This window comes from Pogoniulus pusillus, chromosome 8 (genome assembly GCF_015220805.1).
Source record: "Pogoniulus pusillus isolate bPogPus1 chromosome 8, bPogPus1.pri, whole genome shotgun sequence".
Lineage (NCBI taxonomy): Eukaryota > Metazoa > Chordata > Aves > Piciformes > Lybiidae > Pogoniulus > Pogoniulus pusillus.
In genome coordinates this window covers 37,056,800-37,082,461 of record NC_087271.1, presented here as the reverse complement: position 1 = coordinate 37,082,461, position 25,662 = coordinate 37,056,800, and the positions used below count along the sequence as shown (strand labels likewise).

The window sequence follows — 25,662 nt, the reverse complement described above, 5'->3', positions numbered from 1 at the left end:
TGGTTGGTTCTATGATTCTCTGTTTCCTTTCATCAGCACGTGCAGTTAAAGTCTTTTCCCTGCCTTTTGTTCTGCCCTCTCTAGGTAGATTTGAGCTGCCAGCCACGCGGGAAGGTGGATTCCGTTGCCAGCAATGAGCAGGTGTCTCTAGACATGATCTGTGGTTGGGCCCAGCTGGAGCTGTCTGAATGAAGCTATGGGCTGTGCCTCCGCCAAGCATGTGTCTACTGTTCAAAACGAAGAGGAAACTCAGAAGGGGAAGAACTATCAGAATGGAGATGTGTTTGGTGGTAAGTGCTGAGGAGTTCATCTTTCTCCCACACCGTGCGCGTTCGGGGAGGTGCATTTGGGAGCTTTAACCTTTCACAAAACATAAAGGAAAGTGCAGGTTGAAGTAAATCATGATGATAGTGCAGTTGGGCCCCTCCAAGGCACAGTGCCATGACAGCTGAAACAGAGGTCAGGGTGAAATCGTCAGTGGAAGATTAACATTCTAAGTGATGTACAGTACTGTGCTGTCTTTGACTGCGCACATCCTGGAGCAGTTGAAAGGCAACGAGGTGCACAGCCCCCTCCTATTTATGCATGTGTCTCTGCTATGGACTTGCCATTAGGAACCAGAAGAGCTGACTCATTTCCTAAGATTAAAAATCTCTTCAGTAAGAAATGTTAATTCCTCAGCACTGCTGTCCTGTTAAAGCTCTAAACCAGCAGTTCTGAAATCCTGTAGCAAGCAGAGTTTGAAGGTACACTCAAACTAGAAACAGCTTTCTCTGGGGGATTCACTGATACTGGGAAGCTCTGAATGTGGGATGACAACATCTGCTTCACCATGTGGGAAGACTGGTCTGTGATCCAGGTCTTGTCACAGGCACTTGTGCATCAGGAAAGCTACAGTGAGAGGAGCTGAAATGCACAGTCAGCTTCATGGTTTCCTCCCCCCCAGGTGCTGATAGCATACACTGAGCATTTTCTAGTGATCTAAATCATCAGTCAGTCTTTAAAATGCTAGGAGGACTCTTCAGAAATGAAATGTCTAGGTCTGCCCAGTTATCTGTCTGAAGGTTAAGTTAGCTGTGAGTAAGCTAATTTGGAACTGTTGTTCTTAAAATAGGTGCTACTGAGCACACCAAACTTCTCTGCTGGCTTTCATAGCAGTTGTTTGTGTCATAGTGGGAGTGACGCATCCAGCAGCAAAAAATATCTGCCTTCAATTTCAGAAGCAGTGATATTTCCTTTCTGCAACCTTCCTGGGTGCTAGCTGGGCCCCAGCAGTGAATCCCAAAGCAAGAATAGCTAGAGGAGTAATCTGAAGAGAAAGGAAAGGTCAGGCCTAAATGATGGGTGGTTTTCTTCTGCTTGCTTCTTGACTAAGCGAGGAGATGCTGGGTTTGGAAGTGTGAGTTCAGTATCTTGCTGCTTTTGTCTAAAAGAGGCTTTAAGTGCTGTCACGAGCCTAAAGCTCAGAGGAATTGGAGTTGATACTTCAGCTGACATTCAGGGAGGCAGTATCATAGAATCATAGAATCAACCAGGCTGGAAGAGACCTCCAAGCTCAGCCAGGCCAACCTAGCACCCAGCCCTGGCCAAGCAACCAGACCATGGCACTAAGTGCCTCAGCCAGGCCTTGCTTGAACACTTCCAGGGATGGTGCCTCCACCACCTCCCTGGGCAGCCCACTCCAATGCCAATCACTCTTTCTGCCAACAACTTCCTCCTCACATCCAGCCTAGACCTCCCCTGGCACAACTTGAGACTCTGTCCCCTTCTTCTGTTGCTGCTTGCCTGGCAGAAGAGCCCAACCCCACCTGGCTACAGTCTCCCTTCAGGTAGTTGTAGGCAGCAGTTAGCTCTGCCCTGAGCTCCTCTTCTGCAGGCTTCACACCCCCAGCTCCCTCAGCCTCTCCTCACAGGGCTCTGCTCGAGGCCCCTCACCAGCTTTGTTGCCCTTCTCTGGACACATTCCAGTACCTCAATACCTGTGTTGAACTGAGGAGCCCAGAACTGGACACAGCACTCAAGGAGTGACCTGAGCAGTGCTGAGTACAAGGGAAGAATAATGTCTATGTGTGTCTCAGCTGGGGCTTTTTGGTTTAACTGCATGCTGTGGGCCAAAGATCGTAACTTGGATGTTGTGAAACCTGAAGTAACTTCTGGAGGCAGAGAATCAAGAAGAGTGAAGGGCAGTGAAACTGGTGAAGGGTCTAGAGCACATGTCTTATGAGGAATGGCTGAAGGAACTGGGATTGTCTAGTATGGAGAAAAGGAAGCCAAGAGGAGACCTCATTGCTCTCTACAACTCCCTGAAGGGAGGTTGGAGCCAGAGGGATGTTGGTCACTTCTCCAAACTAACAAGCAATAGGACAAGAGGAAGAAGCCTCCAGTTGTGCCAGCAGAAGTTTAGGTTGGGCATTAGGAACAATTTCTTCCCCAAAAGACTGGTCAGTGCCTGACAGAGGCTGCCCAGGGAAGTGGTGGAGACCCCATCCCTGGAGGGATTTCAAAGCCATTTAGATGTGGTGCTGAGGGACATGGTTTAGTGGTGACCTGGCAGTGCTGGGTTAATGGTTGGACTGGATGATATTAAAGGTCTCTTTCAACTGAAATGATTCTGTTTCTATGATTTTAAAGGGCTTCTGCTTCATGGAGCAGGGCTTGTATCAGCTGTATCATTTAGGTGTTCTGGGATCCATTTGAGGGCTGTTAATTGTTCCCTATTTTACAGAAGCCTGTCAGTGTCAGGAACTCTACCTGCTGTTAACCATTTCCTGGCACATACTTTCGTTTAGGTACACAGTTTTTTCATTGCTAAAGATCCAGTTCAAGGATGGATCCTTTTTTAGTTAAGAGTTGGAGTCTGTCACTTCAATGATTTGTTGAATGGCAACCAGAATGAGCACAGAAGCCATTTTTTCCCATTGCTGATGAGCAATAGCCTCTAGGTCAAGAATTGATCCTCTGAGAAAGGAGAGCTAGAGCATACCTGGCTTTACTGCAGTCATTTTGGGACCTAGAAGTGATCCACAGGATGCTTAAGATACCTAGAGGGAGGAAGCTGCATGCTTTGGATGTACAGTGCCATGAATAGATCCTGAAACATATTTTTTTCAATCTAAAAGTGAAGCAAGAAGATAACCCCACCTTAACATCATGTTTATCATCCTTCTTAACAACCTTCTGGACTTGCCAAAAGCCTAGAGCTCTTTCACAGCAGTTTGGATGCTATTTCTGCTCCAGCTTCCCTGTTGGAAATCGTAGTAGCGATTGCATTGTTGGTTATGAGTTAGATCCCAACGCTCAGACTATTCTACCCACTTCATTTTCTGTTTCATTTCCATGTTGTTCCTCCCAAAGTGATTCCATGTGGTCAATACATTCTGAAGTCTTCAAGAAGGAAGTCAGTGCTGTATCAGAGGGTTGTCATCGTCAGCTGCCTGCAAGGAGGAAGCGTAGTCATGCTAGATTTGAACAGATGATCTCAGCTAGGATGACAAATCATAGCAGAAGAACTTCCCAGAGATACAGGAGGATCCAAGGAGTCAACACAGGTTATAAGATACTGCAGTGCTTCTATTACATTTAGGGGGTTGGAGCTAGATGATCCTTATGGTCCCTTCCAACCCTGATCATAGGATCAAGCGTTTGCCTGCTCAGCTCACGGTGCCAGCAGCTGCTGTTTCCTCCCTTATTTCTGGGACAGGACAGAAGTGTTACATTCAGCCAGTAGCCAAGAGGAGAGTCTCTCTGCAGCATGTGGAGATGAAATATTCTGCAGAATGACTAGGCAGAACAAGAGTGAGGTGAGTGGCAGGGAAATTGGATGGTTCATGAGGGACAGGAGGGTAACAGAAAGGGAATCAGAGGCAGTCTGTAAGAGAAGCAGTTTTGGGGAAGGAGGCAGCAAAGTAAAGGAAACAGAGATGACAAGTGGATTCAGAAGGTGGCATCAATAACATCCCAAGAGGATTAGTATGCCTGTATTGTGATGGTCATAGGTTTGCATCTAGGAACTAATCTGATGTGGAATGCCTGTGCAGAAGTAGCAGGTATGAGTTTTGCACTTGTAGTAGCCCAGATTGCTTCAGATGTATCACAAGAGGAGGAAATCCTGAAGGACTTGCAGCATCAGTGACAGAATTAAAGGAAAATACCTCAGTGCTGGTGCTGCTTTCCCTGGCTTGCAGCCTTCACTGTTTGCCTAACATCTAAGTGAACATGGTAGTCACATCTTCATGTGATTTTAATGTGAGTTCAGTATTTGGTGTTCAAAGCCTTCCCACTTTGCTCCACTGCTATTATTGAGGTTCCACAAGTAGCAGGTGGATGTACCTGGGAGTTAGCTAGATGGTCATCAGTGTCAAGAGCTGCAGTAGCACAGAATCAGAAAAGCACAGAGGCCTGGAGCACAGCCCTGTGAGGAGAGGCTGAGGGAGCTGGGGGTGTGCAGCCTGCAGAAGAGGAGGCTCAGGGCAGACCTCATTGCTGTCTACAACTCCCTGAAGGGAGGCTGTAGCCAGGTGGGGTTGGTCTCTTCTGCCAGGCAAGCAGCAACAGAAGAAGGGGACACAGTCTCAAGCTGTGCCAGGGGAGGTCTAGGCTGGATGTTGTTAGGAAGTTGTTGTCAGAGAGAGTGATTGGCATTGGAATGGGCTGCCCAGGGAGGTGGTGGAGTCTCTGTGCCTGGAGGTGTTGAAGCCAAGGCTGGCTGAGGCACTTAGTGCCATGGTCTGGTTGATTGGCTAGGGCTGGGTGCTAGGTTGGGCTGGCTGAGCTTGGAGCTCTCTTCCAACCTGGTTGATTCTGTGAATCTGTGACTCTATGATCCTGGTGGTCCTTTCCAACCATAGTGATTGATAGTGATGAGATGTTGTGCTGAGGGATTTGGGTTAGTCAAGGACTTGTCAGTGTGAAACTAATGATTGGACTCGATGAGCTTGGTGGTCTTTGCCAATCTAAGCAGTTCTGTGATTCTGTGATTCAGGAGTTGACATGCTTATCTTGGAGTTGATTCCCCCTCCTTGGAAGAAAAGGAGAGATGATTGGCTTGGGTGGTTCTTTTTCTAATCAATAGTTTCTGCTTAGCTGCAGATGTCAGTTTGAATCCAGAAATTATATTCTGCTTCTGCTCTCCCTCAGAGTCTCTCGATGCTTATCCCCTCTTTACCTGGTGGCATTGGTTAAATCCAAGTCTATGGACTTCTCTCAGGATTTATTTGTCACTGTTGGAAGTCACTACAGGTTAAGGTTGTTTATTCCAGTGCCTTATTTTCTCCCCAGCTTTTAACCTTCCTTTCCAGTTGAGCAGGCACATTGAACCAAGTGTTCACTGTAAATCTGAAAGTCTGCTGTTTAAAAAGGAGAAACCCACCATGAAAGCCATGAATTCTGAAACCCCAAGGCACAGAAATTTCCATCTCATGCCAACCTTGAGAAGGCAAGCAGTGTTTTGCAGTAGGATGGATTTAAATGACTGCATCAGCAGGCCCTGTTAAAGGAGATGTTCTAGAGAAGATTGGATGTAATATGATTATTAGATCTTGTTGGTCTCTAATGATTTTTAAATCCCCTTAATAAGGATAGTAAGAATAAATCTTCATTTAGTCATCATTCCACTTCAAAGCTGATTTCCAGGGCAATACATAAGAGCTGTAATAATGTAAACACCAATGAAGAACAAAAATGCCATGAGAGAGCCTTGAGTGTTGTTGCTTTCAGCCTGTGTTTTAATCGTGTAGCAGCTCTTGTGGAGTCATTTTGTTTGTTCCTTTCAAAAAATGATGACATTTTGGGGAAGAGGTCATTGTTGTAACTTTTTAGTGGTCTAAGGAAGTAAACTGGCACTGTGATTTCTTATGGAGAGCCTCTTCCATTTTGGTATGTGTTTGTTAGTCTGAGATGTTTCTGTGGAGCCTCTTGGGTGAGGCTAAACAGGGCAGGTAAGAAACTTCTGGCAAAAGCAGAATATCTGTGCTGCAGTTTCCAGGTAGGGTTTCTGTTCTTAAACAGCAGCTCCCAATTGCTAAACCAGTCTAAGGCTGAATCAAGGAATCATAGAATCAAGCAGGTTGGAGGAGACCTCCAAGATCAGCCAGACCAACCTAGCACCCAGCCCTGGCCAATCAACCAGACCATGGCACTAAGTGCCTCAGCCAGGCTTTGCTTCAACACCTCCAGGCACGGTGACTCCACCACCTCCCTGGGCAGCCCATTCCAATGCCAATCACTCTCTCTGCCAGGAACTTCCTCCTAACATCCAGCCTAGACCTCCCCTGCCACAACTTCACACTGTGTCCCCTTGTTCTGTCGCTGCTTGCCTGGGAGAAGAGACCAACCCCACCTGGCTACAATGTCCCTTCAAGTAGTTGTAGACAGCAATGAGGTCTGCCCTGAGCCTCCTCTTCTGCAGGCTGCACACCCCCAGCTCCCTCAACCTCTCCTCATAGGGTTTGTGTTCCAGGCCTATGAGCAGAAAGCACAAGAATTTATAGACCAGTTTGTGTCAGGCTATTAAGGAGAATGTAAGCAAAGGAAATCTTTAGCATTGAGGTGGAGTGATGAGGGTGAAGAGCTGCTCAGTGCACCTGGTGTCCAACTGATTGCAGCTTGTGATGTGTGCTCACAGCTCTCCTGGTTTGTATTACAGACCAACCCTTGCTTTAAAGATCACAGATTCAGAGAATGTTAGGGGTTGAGTGCAACACCCCTGCCAAAGCAGGGTCACCTAGGGCAGGTCACACAGGAGTGCATCCACAATGCTTCTGAAAGCCTCCAGAAAAGACTCCACAGCCTCTCTGGGCAGCCTGATTCACAGCTCCAGCACCCTCACAGCAAGGAAGTGTCTCCTCGTGTTGAGGAGGACCTTCTGTTGTTCCAGCTTATCATAGAATCAGCCAGGTTGCAAGAAGCCTCCAGACTCATGCAGTCCAACCTAGCACCCAGCCCTGGCCAATCAACTAGACCATGGCACTAAGGGCCTCATCCAGGCTTCTCTTCAACACCTCCAGGGACAGCAACTCCACCACCTCCTTGGGCAGCCCATTCCAAAGCCAGTCACTCTCTCTGGCAACAGCTTCCTCCTAACATCCAGCCTAGACCTCCCCCAGCATCACTTGAGACTATGGTTTAGGTTGAACATTAAGAACAATTTCTTCACTGGAGAGAATGGTTAAGCCCTGGGAGAGGCTGCCCAGGCCACTGGTGGTTAAAGAATTGTGTAGATGTGGTGCTGAGGGACATGGTTTAGAGGTGGGCTTAGCAGTGCTGGCTTAGCACTTGGATTCAATGACCTCAGAAGCCTTTTCCAACCTTAATGATTCCCTGATTATGATTTCAGCAGCTGATGTTATAAAATAGCCCTTTCTTTAGTGCTTGAAAGCTTCAGAAGAGCCTATTGAGGGTGTTAGATCCCAGGACTGAAGTGCACCAGCATTTCCCAGAATTATCCTGGACTCCATTTTCCCTGCCTTGTTAAATTCAGTCGAGATGAGATGTCCTTAGTTTAACAACACCTTTGTTTTTATCCACTCTGCTCCAGCCCACCTTGGTAATAACCTGCCTCTTATCTAAGTAAACATTGATCAGTCCTAAACACATTTGAGGAAGTGAAGGGGGAAAACAGAACTAAAAGCCAGGCTGGTGTTAGGTCCAGGTTCATGTGGAAAATGACATAGGATTGCATTTGTTATCTAAGTTTATGATGTGTTTGTGTAACTCCAGCAACATCCTTTGCAAGTCAATCATTTACTGGTTTAAACTCATAAGGAAACAACAGAGTTTAAAACAAAGCAAAAAGTCAAAGCAAAACCAAACCTCACCCTCAAGCTTTGTCTGGTGATGCCTTGGTGGTCAATGTCTTTGCCACAGGAGTTGAAACTCTGAATTTTCACCTCTTGTGAAGAAAAGAGACTGGGTTCTAGCACTCTTTTAGAGCAGGTGCTGCTTTTGCAATGTTAAGAGTAGTAGCAAAACAAGCTCTTCAGCTTCAGCTCACTCCAGCAGTTCTAATGATCTACAGAGAGATGTAGAAAGATTGAAAAGCCTTTTGTAGGTGTAAGGAGCCAGCATCTCTTTTGGAGTAAGAGCAGGGTTGTCTCATGAGGGATGACAAAAGCAGGTGTGGATCTTTTGGAGGGTAAGAGAGCCCTGCAGAGGGACCTTGCCAGGCTGGATGTGTGGGCAGAGATGGGATAAGACTGAACAAGGCCAAGTGCAGGGTTCTACACTTCGGCCACAACAACCCCAAGCAGCACTACAGGCTGGGGCCAGAGTGGCTGAGAGCAGCCAGGCAGAGAGGGAGCTGGGGGTGCTGGGAGAGAGTAGCTGAAGATGAGGCAGCAGTGCCCAGGTGGGCAGCAAAGCCAATGGCCTCCTGGCCTGGCTCAGGAGCAGTGTGGCCAGCAGGACAAGGGAGGTTCTTGTGCCCCTGTGCTCAGCACTGCTCAGGCCACCCCTTGAGTGCTGTGTCCAGTTCTGGGCTCCTCAATTCAAGAGAGATGTTGAGATACTGGAACATGTCCAGAGAAGGGCAAGGAAGCTGATGAGGGTCCTGCAGCAGAGCCCTGTGAGGAGAGGCTGAGGGAGCTGGGGGTGTGCAGCCTGCAGCAGAGGAGGCTCAGGGCAGAGCTCATTGCTGTCTACAGCTGCCTGAAGGGAGGCTGTAGCCAGGTGGGATTGGTCTCTTCTGCCAGGCAAGCAGCACCAGAACAAGGGGACAGAGTCTGAAGTTGTGCCAGGGGAGGTCTAGGCTGGATGTTAGGAGGAAGTTGTTGTCAGAGAGAGTGATTGGCATTAGAATGGGCCAATCACTCTCAATGGGAGGTGGTGGAGTTGCCATCCCTGGAGATGTTTAAGCCTGGCTGAGGCACTTAGTGCCATGATCTGGTTGATTGGCTAGGGCTGGGTGCTAGGTTGGAGTGGATGAGCTTTGAGGTCTCTTCCAACCTGCTTGATTCTATTCTATGATAAGCTGAGAGTCCTGGGTGACCCCAGCACTTGCAATGCCTTCACTGTTGAGGTGCAAGTGCCATGGAACCTGAACACAGGCCAGAGCTGGGTGCAGGTGGCAGGGTCTGGCAGCAGCTCCAGGCATGGCAATGGGCAGGTCCATCCAGGTAGCACAGTGAGGAGCAGCTTGAGACAGGGCTAGGATTCAAGGTAGAGTTTGCCAGAGGACTTTGTTCAGGAAAGAAGATACTCACAGTGTAGGGTTGAGGTCCCTCTATGGGCTGGGACCAGGGGCAGTACCAGAGGGAGACAGACTTGCCCTGGCAAGGACTGTGGCCCAGGCCTCACCTGAAACATCTTCTGGATCTATGGATGGAAGATGCAAAGTGGAGTTTCCTGAGGCTGGTCGTGGCCTATTAGTGCCCTCAGGTCCCTGACAGCACCCATCCATTTGTTGTGACCTTCATGCAGTTGTGATTGAACTGTCTTGCCCTTTCCCTTCTCCTTTTGTTTTCACTTGTAAGTGAAGGAATGCTGGACTGGTGGCCCTTAGGGATGACATCCAAATCAATGGATAGCTTCCTGCAGAAGACACCTTGCCAATTTGAACAAGATTGCTTTTCAGCCTCTAGTTTTACTGATCCAGCAGTGAAGCAGACTAGCTCAGAAGTGGTGGCAGAGCAGCTCTTCACATACCTGTGTGTTGGGAAGGTGCTTGGCTGTAAGTTGTTTCAGGGTCATAAGAGCAGAAGTGCTTTAAGATGTTCATTGATTAGGTAGAGTGATCCCTGCAGGTGATAGCAGTGGGGTTCCTGTTCAGGGAGAGTTTAAGAGCCTGTCCCCACCCTGCAGTGCTGTACACATTGTGATGGGTAAATTCTGGTTTGATGGCACTCAGAGTCTACCAGGACTGGGCATGACCCATGCCTGGTACAGACCTGTCATACTACCCTGCCCCTATCTTCTTAGCTCATGCAGCAGCTGCTGCTTCTTTCAAACCATTGACCTTAAAGCTTCTAGAGAAGCTTTCTGCTCAAGGCAAAGTACAAGGAAAGGAGAAGACACTAACCCTCAGAAGTGGTCACCTCCACCATTGATCAGCAAGCCTGTGCTAGGGAGCAGATCAGCTGAGGAGATGCATAGAGGGGAATCACTTGTCCTTAGGTGCTGGAGGAGTGTTCTCAATGGTTGGCAGTGCTTTGTTGCAGCCCTCCATGGGGAGGCCCTGCACTGATAGCAGTCATTTGCCAGATAAAACCTTTCTGCTCTTAATCACGACTCCTGGCAGGAAGCACCAAGTGAGCAATGAAGAAAAATGGTGCATATTTGGAGTTCTGTCTCCTGTTATTTCAGTTCTTTCCTTTGAACAAGATCAGAAAGACCCTAAATGAGATTACTTTCCCAAATGGGTAGCAGATCTTTGACATGGGCATGTTGCTGAGGCTCTCCTACATACCAGCAGAGAACAATTGACTAAAGTGTTGATTGCTCGAGGGTAGGAAGGCTCTGCAGAGGGATGTAGACAAGCTGGATGAATGGGCTGGGGCCAATGGGATGAGGTTCAACAAGGCCATGTTCTGGGTCCTGTGCTTGAATCACGACAATCCCATGCAGTACTTGGAGTGGCTGGAAAGCTGCCTGATGGAAAAGGGGTAGGGGGTAATGGTTGCCAGCCCTCTGGATGTGAGCTAGCATGTGCCCAGGTAGCTGAGAAGGCCAACAGCAGCCTGGTCTGGATCAGACATAGTGTGACCTCAGAAGCAGGGCAGTGATCGTCCCCCTATACTCAAGGCAGAACATCAAATGCTGTGTTCAGCTGTGGGCCCCTTACTCCAAGAATGACATTGAGGTGCTTGAGTGGGTGCAGAGAAGGGCAGTGAAGCCGATGAAGGCTCTGGAGGACAGGTCTGATGAGCAGGGGCTGAAGGAACTGGGGATGTTTATGCTAGAGAAGTGAAGGCTGAGGAGCTTCTGGCTCTCTCTAGCACCCTGAACCTGGCACATTGAACCTAGCCTTGGTTGAAGATCTGGGCAGATAACTTTGCAATAGGAAAACCAAGCAAAGAGAGGTTGACTTCTACTTTACTTTCTTGTGAAATCATAATTTCACAGGTTTTGTCTTCCACAGGAGTGAACTTGAAATTGCTTGACCAGAAGGGGGCCAATAGGAAGGCTGGAGAGGGACTGTTTACAAAGTCTTGTAGTGGCAGGATGAGGGACAGTGGTTTCAAATTAGAGAAGAGCAGATTTAGGTTGGATGTTAGAAACAAATTCTCTCCTACAGGGGTGCTAGAACACTGGAACAGGTTGCCTGGGACATAGTTGAGGCCCCATCCATGGAGATATTCATAGAATCAGAATCAGTCAGGGTTGGAAGGGACCACAAGGATCAGCCAGTTCCAAGCCCCCTGCCATGGGCAGAGACACCCTACCCTAGAGCAGCCTGGCCACAGCCTCAGCCAGCCTGGCCTGAAACACCTCCAGCCATGGGGCCTCAACCACCTCCCTGGGCAACCCATTCCAGCCTCTCACCACTCTCATGCTCAACAACTTCCTCCTCACAGCCAGGCTGACTCTCCCCACCTCCAGCTTTGCTCCATTCCCCCCAGTCCTGTCACTCCCTGAGAGCCTCTAATGTCCCTGCCCAGCTTTTTTGTAGCCCCCTTCAGATCCTGGAAGGCCACAAGAAGGTCACCTGGGAGCCTCCTCTTGATTATTCTTGACAAGTCTCTGAGCAACCTGATCTAGGTCACTGTGAGGGGTTTGGACTAGATGACCTTTGGAGGTCCTTTCCTACCCAAACCATTCCATGATTCCATCAAGTAGAGCAGCTATCCATAAATTAACTAGGTAAACTTCAGTCTCTCAAGCTGTTGTCTTCTGGTAGTTAATCATCTTGCAGTGTTTACAACCCCTTGTCAGGATGCTTGATGAGGGAATTACTCTGCAAAGTCATTCTCCCTGGTGTATTTCTGCAGACCTTCTCTGGTCCAGCTGCTCCTGGTTATCTGCTGTGCAGCAGCATCTGCTGGGTTTGGTATGATCCACATGTGGTCAGGCTCAGCACTTGGAGTGAGCATTAAGAGGATGCAGAGAGGAGGTGAACCAAGGTGGAGAAAGAGTTGTTGCCTTTGGTTTGGGGTGAGAAATTAATCACAGGCAGATCATAACTTCCTCACTTCTTGGTTTATGTGGACAAAAAGTTCACTGTGAGCCAGCAGTGTGCCCTCATGACCAATAAGGCCAGTGGCATCCCGGGATGCATTAAGAGGAGCATGGCTAGCAGGGCAAGGAGGGTTCTCCTCTCCCTCTGCTCTGCTTTGGTGAGGATCATCTGGAATACTGCATCTATTTCTGGGTTTTCCAACTCAAGAAGGACAGTGAACTACTGGAAAGAGTCCAGTGGAGAGCCACCAAGGTGCTGAGGGTGCTGAAGCATCTACTCTCTGATACTTCTCCAGGCTGAACAGCCCCAGCTCTCTTAGCCTGGCCTCACAGCAGAGGGCTTCCAGCCCTTCCAGCATTGCTGTGGCCTCCTCTAGCCCCAGCCCAACAAGTCCCTGTCTGTGCTGTGGTGAGCACTGCAGGTGGGGTCCTCAACAGAGCAGAGCAGAGGGGCAGAATCCCCCTCCCTTCACCTGCTGCCCACCCTGCTGGGGATCCACCCAGGACACGGCTGGCTCTGGGCTGGGAGTGCTCGGTGCTGTCTCATGTCCAGCTTCTCACCCAAGAGCATTCCCAAGTCCTTCTCTGCTGGGCAGAGTTAATTTGTGGCTTGCTGAATGGGGAATTAATTTGTGGCTTGGCATGGATGGTGAGATGGAGATGTGAAACCAGACATCTCCTGTGACTGCATGGGACTGTGAGCCAAGCAGTCCCTCATTGCCTGTTGTCACCTTGGTTCTGGGAACTTCAGGGTGTTCCCATGGTTAAGGTTGATTGTTTGAAGGATACACCTCCAGCAGAGCCCTGTGGGTGGTACATGTTTGCTTTCAGGGTTTCAGATAAAGCTTCTGCAGCATAGATGCTGCTTGGGGAAGTAGGCATCTTTCAGAGATAACAAATTAACTCTGAGCATCATAACCAGAGTAAAAGATTAATCTTTCCAATAGGTTAATTTTGTAGCTCTTTGGGTGGCCTGTAAGTAAAGTAATGTAATTAGCTTTTGTGCCTTTTGCATCTGGAAATGTTTGCTGTCTTTTATAAATCAAGTTTTCATTAGTTCCCTCCTCTCTTGGTTTACAGAAGTTCTCACAGTGAGAAGATCATTTTGCCCATGCTGAATCTCCAGTAGGTTTCGGCCCCTGGGTAGTTATTTTGTCCCTTCATAAAGCAACTAATAACAATGAAATAGAATCATAGAGTCAGCCAGGTTGGAAGAGACATCCAAGTTCAGCCAGGCCAACCAAGCACCCAGCCCTGGCCAATCAACCAGACCATGGCACTAAGTGCCTCATCCAGGCTTTGCTTCAACACCTCCAGGGACAGTGACTCCACCAGCTCCCTGGGCAGCCCATTCCAATGCCAATCACTCTCTCTGGCAACAACTTCCTCCTAACAGCCAGCCTAGACCTCCCCTGCCACAGCTTGAGACTGTGTCCCCTTCTTCTGTTGCTGGTTGCCTGGCAGAAGAGCCCAACCCCACCTGGCTACAGCCTCCCTTCAGGGAGTTGTAGACAGCAATGAGGTCTGCCCTGAGCCTCCTCTTCTGCAGGCTGCACACCCCCAGCTCCCTCAGCCTCTCCTCACAGGGCTGTGCTCCAGGCCCCTCACCAGCTTTGTCACCCTTCTCTGGACACCTTCCAGCACCTCAACATCTCTCTTGACTGGAGGAGCCCAGAACTGGACACAGCACTCAAGCTGTGGTCTGAGCAGTGCTGAGTACAGGGGCAGAAGAACCTCCCTTGTCCTGCTGGCCACACTGCTCCTGAGCCAGGCCAGGATGCCATTGGCTCTCTTGGGGTGGCTTTGCAAGTATTCTTTAATGTATGTGAGCAATGAAAAGTTGATAGACTGACATTAATAAAAGAAAACCACACGTTCAGTATCTAAGCATCTTTCTTGAATTGAGGTTAATTCTGTCTTGAGTTGAGGTTAAGTGGTGACCTGGCACTGCTGGGTTAATGTTTGGGCTTGATGCTGGAGAGGAGGAGGCTCAGGGCAGACCTCATTGCTGTCTACAACTCCCTGAAGGGAGGCTGTAGCCAGGTGGGGTTGGTCTCTTCTGCCAGGCAAGCAGCAACAGAAGAAGGGGACACAGTCTCAAGTTGTGGCAGGGGAGGTCTAGGCTGGATGTGAGGAGGAAGTTGTTGTCAGAGAGAGTGATTGGCATTGGAATGGGCTGCCCAGGGATGTGGTGGAGTCCTTATCCTTGGAGGTCTTGATGCAAAGCTTGGTTGAGCCATTTAGTGCCATGGTCTGGTTGGTTGGCCAGGGCTGGGTGCTAGGTTGGCCTGGCTGAGCTTGGAGGTTTCTTCCAACCTGGTTGATTCTATGATCCTATCATTCTATTTCTTCCAACGAAAATAATTCCTTGATTGCATGGAAGTGAAGCCAATCCCTCAAACTTTATTTTGCAGTTCCTGGCAGTCAAAAATTGTTTTCTTCAGGGCAGGGTCAGATTTAGACTTGAGGTGAGGAGAAAATTCTTCACTGAGAGAGTCATTGGACACTGGAATGGGCTGCCTGGGGAGGTGGTGGAGTCGCCGTCCCTGGAGCTGTTCAAGGCAGGACTGGACGTGGCACTTGGTGCCATGGTCTGGCCTTGAGCTCTGTGGTAAAGGGTTGGACTTGATGATCTGTGAGGTCTCTTCCAACCCTGATGATACTGTGATACTGTGTGAAATACAGTAAGTGGGAAGTGCTGAACCCACAGCTTCTGCACTCTCCAGGGAGGCTTGTATGGGGCTGGCTCTTTCTGCTCCTCTGCAGAGGTGCAGGGCAGAATGGGTTAACTTTGATCCAAAAACTACCTGCTGGCTGCAGACAAATGGCAATATTTTCAAGGCATAGACCTTTTGTTTTCCTCCTGTCTGTTCCTTTAATTAATCTCTCTGCTGCTTGTTTCCTCTCTTGCTTTCATTTCTCAATTTGAACTTTTTAGTGGGTTAGGTAATTGCATTTACTGAGCATCCTTCCTGCTGAGCTCTGTCACTGTCTTCTCCTCCACCTGAGAAATGGTTTCCTTTGTAAAACCTGGCATCTAGTTCAAAGTTATGTGGTAATTAAATGCAAAGAAAGGCAGCTTTGGGCTTTTTTAAGTGTGTGTGTATGTTTAGAGGGAGATAGAAGTGAGTTATGTTACAGATCTGTCAGCCTGACCTCAGTGCCAGGCAAGGTGATGGAACAGGTCATCTTGAGTGCCATCACGAAGCACCTCCAAGATAGCCAAGGCATCAGGCCCAGCCAGCATGGATTTAAGAAGGGCAGGTCCTGCCTGACCAACCTGATCTCCTTTTATGATCAAGTTACCTGCCTGGTGAATGTGGGGCAGGCTGTGGATGGAGTCTGCCTGGACTTCAGCAAAGCCTTTGACACTGTCTGCCACAGGAAGCTCCTAGCCAAGCTGGCAGCTCATGGCTTGGACACATTCATTCTGACACAGGTCGAGAACTGACTGGAAGGCTGGGCCCAGAGAGTGGTCATGAATGATGCCACATCCAGCTGGCAGCTGGCACTAGTGGTGTTCCCCAAGGATCAGTGCTGGGCACAGCCCTGTTCAACATCTTTATTGATGATCTGGACCAGGGGATTGAGTCCAGCATCAGTAAGTTTGCAGATGACACCAAGCTAGGAGCAGGTGTGGGTGTGTTGGAAGGTAGGAGAGCCCTGCAGAGGGACCTGGCCAGGCTGCATGGGTGGGCAGAGGCCAATGGGAAGAGACTGAACAAGGCCAAGTGCAGGGTTCTGCACTTTGGCCACAACAACCCCAAGCAGCACTATAGGCTGGGGCCAGAGTGGCTGAGAGCAGCCAGGCAGAGAGAGACCTGAAGGTACTGGTAGAGAGTAGCTGAAGCTGAGGCAGCAGTGTGCCCAGGTGGGCAGCAGAGCCAATGGCATCCTGGGCTGGCTCAGGAGCAGTGTGGCCAGCAGGACAAGGGAGGTTCTTGTGTCCCTGTGCTCAGCACTGCTCAGGCCACCCCTGGAGTGCTGTGTCCAGCTCTGGGCTCCTCAATTCAAGAGAGATGTTGAGGTACTGGAAGTTGGTCTCTTCTGCCAGGCAAGCAGGAAAAGAAAAAGGAGAGACAGTCTCAAGTGGTGCCAGGGGAGGTCTAGGTTGGATGTTAAGAGGAAGTTGTTGCTAGAGAGAGTGATTGGCATTGGAATGGGCTGCTCGGGGAGGCTGCCCAGCCTAGACCTCCCCTGGCACAACTTGAGACTCTGTCCCCTTCTATCGCTGGTTGCCTGGGAGAAGAGCCCAACCCCACCTGGCTCCAGCCTCCCTTCAGGTAGTTGTAGACTTGACACCCATCCCTCAGATACTTATAGACATTAGTAGGGTCCCCTCTGAGCCTTTTCTTCTTCAGACTAAACAGCCTCAGCTCTCTCAGTCTTTCTTCACAGAAGAAATGTTCAAGTTCCTTTGTCATCCTTGTAGCTCTCTGTTGGACTCTCTCCAGTAGATCCCTGACTCTCTGGAACTGGAGAGTCCAAAACTGGACACAATATTCCAGGTGTGGTCTCACCAGGGGAGAGCAGAGGGGAAGAAGAACCTCCCTAGACCTGCTGTCATGTATCCAGTTCAAACATTGAACCTGTAGAAACAAGGGAGCTAAGTTATGGCTTCAGCATCATCTGCCACTCATTAGATCAGGAGGAAAAGAAATGAGATCTGAGATACATGACCTGAGGCACTGGATGAGCAATGGTGGTGCAGGCATTGGAATGGCATCTTCTGTCCCACACTCAGATACCCGAAGGACTGAGGGCTGCAGGCAGCTGGAAACTTCTGCCACTGTTAGTGAAGGATGAGGTTAATATGTCAGTGTGAGGTTTTGTGCTTCTGCAGCAACACAGATCAAGATGATGTCCATTAAAGCTAATGGAGCTCTGCTCCTGTCACATCTCTTGGCCTGAGGGGAAAGCTGTTGTGATTTAGGCTTGGGAAAGGGCACTAGAAGGGAATTTGCTCCATTTTTTTTAAGCAGGTCTCACCCTTGAGGGAGTTATGTTTCATAAAGCAGAGAATGTGACATGGGGCTATGGTAGGAACTGCTTGATAGCTTTGAAAAGAGCTACCTTTATCCCACCTAGCTTAAGGGCAAGCATCCTTCCAGTGCTGCAGAAGTCCTCCATGTAGGGTGTGGGAGTTGTTCTACTGAATGCCTCTGTCTCCTTTTTCTCTCCAAAACCCCAGCACTGGCAGTCACATCTGCCTTGTGCAGAAGCAGTATTTAGCATTCTGGAAGCTGTACAGAGAAGAGCAACAAAGCTGGTGAGGGGCTTGGAGCCCTCAGGCCCTGTCCCTGGAGGCTTTCAAGATCACAAGATCACAGGATGTTAGGGGTTGGAAGGGACTCAAGGAGATCATCAAGTCTGTGATGGTCTCAATTCAAGAGAGATGTTGAGGTGCTGGAAGGTGTCCAGAGAAGGGCAGCAAGGCTGGGGAGGGGCCTGGAGCACAGCCCTGTGAGGAGAGGCTGAGGGAGCTGGGGGTGTGCAGCCTGCAGAAGAGCAGGCTCAGGGCAGAGCTCATCTAGGCTGGATGTGTGGAGGAAGTTCCTGGCAGAGAGAGTGATTGGCATTGGAATGGGCTGCCCAGGGAGGTGGTGAAGTCACTGTCCCTGGAGGTGTTGAAGCAAAGCCTGGATGAGGCACTTAGTGCCATGGTCTGGTTGACTGGATAGGGCTGGGTGCTAGGTTGGCCTGGCTGAGCTTGGAGGTCTCTTCCAACCTGCTTGATTCTATGCTTTGGGTGTTACCTGCTCCCCCACACTTAAGAAAATCACCCAGACTAGACTCAGCCAAGTTGGAAATTAAGGAATGAAGCTTTCTGTTTACAGCTTAGCACAAGATGCAAGCAGGTATTTACAATATGTACAGCTAGAGACAGAACTATACAAGTGGAAAAGTAGTACAGAAACACAACAGCCCTCCCAGAAACCAGAGTCCCCAGGAGGGGCTCCCAACCACCCTTCCCTCTCCTTCCCACCCCTCTACCTTATCCCAGCCTTTGCCTGATGTTCAAGGTGAGTTTGGAGAATCAGCCATGGGGGTTAGGAAGCAGAAGGATTGGTCACATAGACAGCAGGTTAGGGAGAGAAGGGAGGCAGTCAAAACCAGAGAGCAGCTCTGTTATCTGTGTTTATGTTCTTGTTTTTATCCATCTCAGTGCAGCAGCCATCACCATTGTTTCCTTTTCACAGCCTAGCATCTAATGCTTCTCACCAAAATATCCCAGCTAGGCTCAAACTAGCACAGAGTCCAACCCCTCTGCCAGAGCAGGACCACACAGTCTAGCACAGATCACAGAGGAATGCATCCACACAGGCCTTGAAAGTCTCAGAGATCAGACTTGATGTGTCCCTGGGCAGCCTAATCTGGTGGGAGGTGTCTCTGCTGACTGCAAGGGGGTTGGGTGAGATGGCCTGTGAGGATCTCATCTAACCCATTGCAATCTGTGAATCTGCAGCCACCCAAGCAATCTCATTCTTACCCTTTGACTTCTTTTACAGTTAAAGATCTTTCCTGATGTCTAACCTGGCTCTTTGCAGAGTTAAGCTCATGTCCTGCTAGTGATGCTGTGGAGTTCAGAGTCTTATCCCTCCTTTGCAGTGGCACTGTAGGTGATACTTGGCATGCTTTTTGTTTAGCCTCTAAGTGGCTCACCTGCTGGTTTATGTTTCAGTTAAGTAGCATCAAAATCTCTTAGGATATATTACCAATATTTTTAGAAGAAGCATTTCAGTCCTTTATCTAAATATAGCTTTTAGCTTCCAAGTCTTTGAGAGGGGGGAGCACGTGGATCTTTGATCCGTGCCGTTCCTCGTGATCGCAGCAGTAGGAGTTCTTGCTGCACCTGGCAGAAATCAGTGTGGTAAAGAGGAATTTGTTAGAGAAGAAGTTTGGGTTTTGCAGAACAGACGTGGTTCTTTATGGGTGGAGGGTAAATCTTGGCACATCCTTCCACGGAAACTAAGGAGAAACAGCAGGATGAAGGCGTGGTTAGAAACTTTCTTCTTGGTGGTGCGACTGAAGTGCTGCTTCCCTCCTGCCTCATACTTGATCTGGCATGAAAAATACAGCCACAGAATCATGGAATCAACCAGGTTGGAAGAGACCTCCAAGCTCAGACAGTCCAACCTAGCACCCAGCCCTGTCCTGTCAACTGGACCATGGCACTAAGTGCCTCATCCAGGCTTTGCTTCAACACCTCCAGGGACAGCAACTCCACCACCTCCCTGGGCAGCCCATTCCAATGCCAATCACTCTCTCTGCCAACAACTTCCTCCTAAGTACATACCCTGGGAACAGAGAGCAAAAAGTAATTCAAAACCATAGAATCAACCAGGTTGGAAGAGACCTCCAAGATCATCCAGTCCAACCTAGCACCCAGCCCTGGCCAGTCAACCAGACCATGGCACTAAGTGTCTCGTCCAGTCTTGTCTTGAACACCTCCAGGGATGGTGACTCCACCACCTCCCTGGGCAGCCCTTTCCAATGCCAATCACTCTCTCTGTGAAGAACTTCCTCCTAACATCCAGCCTATAAGTCCTCTGGCACAAGTTGAGACTGTGTCACCTTGTTCTGTTGCTGATTGCCTGGCAGAAGAGGCCAACCCTCCCTTGGCTACGGCCTTGATTGCTCATTCTCATCGTGCCTTAGCCTCTCAAATTCATGACAGATCTTCTCAGTGAGCAATGTGGTTTTTAAAACCCTGGGCAGATAATTCAGCTTAGTTCAGTGTTCAAACCTGTGAGCCCAATCTTTCCTAGAAAGCTCTTGCTACATGGAGCAGCTTCCGAGTTGCTGGGAGTTGCCTGCGAAGGAGCCCTGAGAGCAGCTCCTGCTCCAAGCATTGAGTCCCAGACTGGCTCTTACTGCAGTGATGCAGAGCTGCAATTACTGATGTGCACTGGCAGAATCATAGAATCAACCAGGTTGGAAGAGACCTCCAAAATCAGCCAGGCCAACCTAGCACCCAGCCCTATCCAGTCAACCAGATCATGGCACTAAGTGCCTCAGCCAGGCTTGGCTTCAACACCTCCAGGGATGGTGACTCCACCACCTCCCTGGGCAGCCCATTCCAATGCCAATCACTCTCTCTGTGAAGAACTTCCTCCTAACATCCAGCCTATACTTCCTCTGGCACAACTTCAGACTGTGTCCCCTTGTTCTATTGCTGGTTGCCTGGGAGAAGAGGCCATCCCCCACCTGGCTACAATGTCCCTTCAGGTAGCTGTAGACAGCAATGAGCTCTGCCCTGAGCCTCCTCTTCTCCAGGCTTACTGCTCTGCAGAAGTGGCCTTTGCTTCTGAAACTGAGTGCTTAGTGATGCAGGTTACTTTTTGTGGGCAGCCTTAGTGTGCAGCTGCTTCTTTTGCTTTATTTATGGAGACCTTCTTCCTGGCTCTCCTCTATTACTTTCTCAAAGCAAGGAGATTTTGCTGGAGAGGTAATGAGGGACTGCATTTACCTCTAAAAATAGAGAGGCTCACCCATTGTCCTATTAATGACAGCAGAGCCCAATCTCTTTATCCTTAGATGTCTGGCATGGGAATGCAAAGCAGTGATTTATTTCTGTATGTTAAAACTTGATGTTTTACAAAAGGTTTCTCCAGAAGTCAGTGGAGTTACAGGGTTGTGTTTTTTTTCCTGGTGTTGTTTTTCTTTATCAGAGGCAGGAATAACATCACCAATGTTGCTGTGGTAATGGCACTTAGAAAGATGTCTGGAAGGGCTGGAGGAATATTTCTCATTGGAACAACCACACTTTATGCCCCCCCCCTACCCTCCCCACCACCTCCTCTGGTAATTGATGCAATGTTATAAGTTGATACATTCATTTATCACTCAAATCATTATTAATGAGAGCTGTTTTTCTTTGTCCTGTTGCCATGACAACTGGGTGACTTGTTTGAGTAGAATTATCTGTTTCCAGATGGAGATCTTCATTCATAAGATTTGCCTACTGAGAAGTTTTGCAGCATATTCAACTTAATTCTTTCTCCCTTGCCCTTCCAAAGAGTTTACTGTTGGAGGAGTTTCTACTCTCTGGCCTCTCTTCTTTGATGGATTTGGTGGTGGCTGTTAACACTCAACAGTGTTTCTGTCTTTCATTTGTGACTCCTTTATATTGTTTTTTCTTTTCCTTCAATGGGGCTGCTGTTCTTCAGCTCAGCATTTGCTCTGGGAGCCCTGTGAGCTCATTCTTTACTGATGAGCTGGACCAGAGGATTGAGTCCAGCATCACTAAGTTTGCATGTGACACCAAGCAAGGAGCACCTGTGGATCTGTTGGAGGGAAAGAGAGCCCTGCAGAGGGACCTGGCCATGCTGGATGGGTGGGCAGAGGCCAATGGGATGAGAGTTGGAAGAGACCTCCAAGATCATCCAGTCCAACCTAGCTCCCAGCCCTACAAAGTCAACCAAGTGCCTCATCTAGACTTTCCCTCAACACCTGCAAGGATGGCAACTCCACCACCTCCCTGGGCAGCCCATTCCAATGCCAATCACTCTCTCTGACAACAACTTCCTCCTAACATCCAGCCTAGACCTCCCCTGCCACAACTTGACACTGTGTCCCCTTGTTCTGTTGCTGCTTGCCTGGCAGAAGAGCCCAACCCCACCTGGCTACAGCCTCCCTTCAGGGAGTTGTAGACAGCAATGAGGTCTGCCCTGAGCTTCCTCTTCTGCAGGCTGCACACCCCCAGCTCCCTCAGCCTCTCCTCACAGGGCTGTGCTCCAGGCCCCTCACCAGCTTCATTGCCCTTCTCTGGACAACTTCCAGCACCTCAACATCTCTCTTGAATTGAGGAGCCCAGGACTGGACACAGCACTCAAACTGTGGTCTGAGCAGTGCTGAGTACAGAAGCACAAGAACCTCCCTTGTCCTGCTGGCCACACTGCTCCTGAGCCAGCCCAGGATGCCATTGGCTATGCTGCCCACCTGGGCACACTGCTGCCTCATCTTCAGCTCCTCTCTCCCAGCACCCCCAGCTCCCTCTCTGCCTGGCTGCTGTCAGCCACTCTGGCCCCAGCCTGTAGTGCTGCTTGAGTGTGTTGTGGCCAAAGTGCAGAACCCTGCACTTGGCCTTGTTCAATCTCATCCCATTGGCCTCTGCCCACCCATGCAGCCTGGCCAGGTCCCTCTGCAGGGCTCTCCTACCCTCCAACAGCTCCACAGCTGCTCCTAGCTTGGTGTCATCTGCAAACTTACTGATGCAGGACTCAATCCCCTGGTCCACATCATCAGTAAAAATATTGAACAGGCCCAGGCCCAGCACTGATCTCTGAATACTTGAAGTTCTTACCTCTAGGAAAGAAATCAAAGGCCCACTTCTCCAACCTGTCTTTACTCTAGTTTTTATATTCAGTTGAAGCCTTTAGTGGCCATAACCTCTCTGACACACTTCAAGGTCTGTCTGTTCCTTCCATTCTTTTGCATTTCACTGAATCACAGAGTGGTAAGGGTTGAAAGTGACCTCTGGGGACCCTCTAGTCCAACACTCCTGATAACACAGGTTCACCCAGATCAGGTTCTCAGTATTGCAAGGCTGGATATTGGGAAATATTTCCACATGGAAAGGGTTATCACACCAGGGATAGAGTCACCATCCCTGGAGGTATTTAAACAGTGTGTGAACCTGGTGCTTAGGGACATGGGTCAGTGGTGACCTTGCTGTGCTGGGTTGGAGGTTGAGCTAGATGATCTTAAAGGTCTCTTCCACCCAAAGCTATTCTGTGATGCTGTGACCAGGTGGGTTTTGAATCTGTCCAGAGGAGATTCCACAACCTCTCTGGGCAGCCTGCTCCAGGGCTCCAGCACCCTCATGGCAAAGTTTTTCCTTCTGTGCAGCTGGAACCTCCTGGTCTCCAGTTTGTGCCTGTTGCCACTCATCCTATCACTGAGCACCACTGAAAAGGGTCTGGCCTCATCCTCTTGTCCCCTCTCTTTAGCTTTTGCAGAGCATTGATCAGCTCCCCTCTCAGACTGCTCTTCTCCAGGCTAAACAGCCCCAGGGCTCTGAGCCCCTCAGCATCTTCGTAGCCTCCACTGTACTCTCTTCAGTATCATGGAATCAGTCAGGGTTGGAAGGGACTACAAGGATCAGCCAGTTCCAACTCCTCTGCCATGGCCAGGGACACTCTACCCTACACCAGGCTGGCCAGAGCCTCAGCCAGCCTGGCCTTAAACACCTCCAGCCATGGGGCCTCAACCACCTCCCTGGGCAACCCATTCCAGCCTCTCACCACTCTCATGCTCAACAACTTCCTCCTCACAGCCAGGCTGAACCTACCCATCTCCAGCTTTGCTCCATTCCTCCTAGTCCTGGCACTCCCTGAGAGCCTAAAAAGTCCCTCCCCAGCTTTTTTGTAGCCCACTTCAGATGCTGGAAGGCCACAAGAAGGTCACCTGGGAGCCTCCTCTTCTGCACACTGAACAGTAGCTCCCTGTCCTTTTGGAACTGGGAAGCCCTGACCCTCCTCATCATGCCTTTAAGTACTGGAAGGCCACCATGAGGTCTCCTGGTACTAGAGGAGGACCTGTGAACGAAATTTCATCTTTTCTGCTCTGCTGGCAGAAAGGTTTCAGGTTCAAATGCCAACATTTTAGCTGCAATTTGATAGTTACTCTTGTTTTAGCAGCTTAGTTTAACAGCTACTGAAATGAATCAGAGGTGGGCTTTTTACTCAGGGACTAGGTCAGAAATAGATGTTTCCAGGTATGCCTCATCCAGCCTGGGATTTCAGCTGGCTACTCCTCATTTTATTCTCTGTGTCAGTGTAATTACTCAGCTGTTTTCTCTCCCCTTTCAACGTGGAGTCATAGCTATTTATACCATCCTCCAGCAAGTGATTGCTCAGTGTGAGCTGATGTTGCCAATAGCTTGTGTTTGTGCTCCCTAATGCAAGGAAAATATTTTGCCTGGGATAGGAGATTAAGAGATCTTATGAGTAATACTGTTACTTCAAAGTTGACATCACTCAGTTCTTCTCCCAAGAAGCTAGTGATAGGATGAGAGGAAATAGGCTTTCCTGAAGGAGTGGTCAGAAATTGAACAGGCTGCCCTGGGAGGTGGTGGAGTCACCAGCACTGGAGGGGTTCAAGAACTCAAGAGAGATGTTGAGATACAATAGGTTGGACTGGATGAGCTTGGAGGTCTCTTCCATCCTGGTTGATTCTATGATTCTATGATTCTATACTGGAAGGTGTCCAGAGAAGGGCAATGAAGCTGGTGAGGGGCCTGAAGCACAGCCCTGTGAGGAGAGGCTGAGGGAGCTGGGGGTGTGCAGCCTGCAGAAGAGGAGGCTCAGAGCAGAGCTCATTGCTGTCTACAACTCCCTGCAGGGAGGCTGCAGCCAGGTGGGGTTGGGCTCTTCTGCCAGGCAACCACAAATAGAACAAGGGGACAGAGTCTGAAGTTGTGGCAGGGGAGGTCTAGGCTGGATGTGAGGAGGAAGTTGTTGGCAGAGAGAGTGATTGGCATTGGAATGGGCTGCCCAGGGAGGTGGTGGAGTCTCTGTGCCTGGAGGTGTTGAAGCCAAGCCTGGCTGAGGCACTTAGTGCCATGGTCTGGTTGACTGGATAGGGCTGGGTGCTAGGTTGGACTGGCTGAGCTTGGAGGTCTCTTCCAACCTATTTGATTTTATGATTCTCTGAACTGTGTGGATTTCCCCCCAGAGAGACTTGCTCACTGGCATGATGCATTCAACTGGTCCTGAAAATGTAATGAAAAATGACTATTTTATTTCTGGAAACTTCCTTGCTGCTGCATGTCTCAGGCATTTGCACTTACCTTGCAACTGGTGTGATGGAAGGAAGAGTGCCATCACCTGTGCTGTCCTGCAAGGACAGTCAAGTGGGCAGAGGCCAATGGGATGAGATTTAAGGCCAAGGGCAGGGTTCTGCACTTTGGCCCCAGCAACCTCAAGCAACACTACAGGCTGGGGCCAGAGTGGCTGGAGAACCTTAGTGCCATGGTCTAGTTGATTGGCTAGGGCTGGGGGCTAGTTTGGACTGCAGATCTCTTCCAACCTGTTTGATTCTATGATTCTAAGTTCATGGAGCCTGTTGTGTGTTTAGAGGTCATTTGGATATGGTGCTTGGGGATATAGTTTAGGGGTGAACCTTGTAGAGTAAGGGTATCTGTTGACAGGGATTGGTGCTAGTTTGGACTGGAAGTCTCTTCCAACCTGATTGATTCTGTGATTCTCTGATTCTATGACTTGGTGAGCCTGAAGGTCTTTTCCAACCTGCATGTTTCTGTGATTCTGTGAAGTGTTATTCCTGTCTACAAAAAGGGCATGAAGGAAGAGCCAGGAAACTACAGACCTGTGAGTCTGACCTCTGCTCCTGGAGAAGGTGATACTGGGTATTATAGAAAGGCATTTAAAGAACAGTGCAGTCATCAGGCACAGCCATCATGGGGTCACATGGACAGTGTCCTGGTCCATTTGCTGCAAGAGACAGTGTCACCAGGGGAGCATCCCTGACATACAGTCCACATAGGATGTTCTCCTGCCTGGACAGGTGCTTGGTTTTCAAGCACAGTTAATC

At 49.3% G+C, this 25,662-nt stretch overlaps 1 protein-coding gene across 1 annotated transcript in view; it reads left to right on the top strand.

Annotated features, from left to right (window-relative positions):
- Positions 1–25,662, top strand: part of C8H1orf21 (chromosome 8 C1orf21 homolog) — a 168,479-nt gene that overhangs the window by 79,547 nt on the left and 63,270 nt on the right. Inside the window, exon 2 of the mRNA XM_064148076.1 lies at positions 85–290. Coding sequence (XP_064004146.1) covers positions 197–290 — 94 coding nt within the window. The 5' untranslated portion in view covers positions 85–196. The remainder of the gene's footprint in view (positions 1–84; positions 291–25,662) is intronic.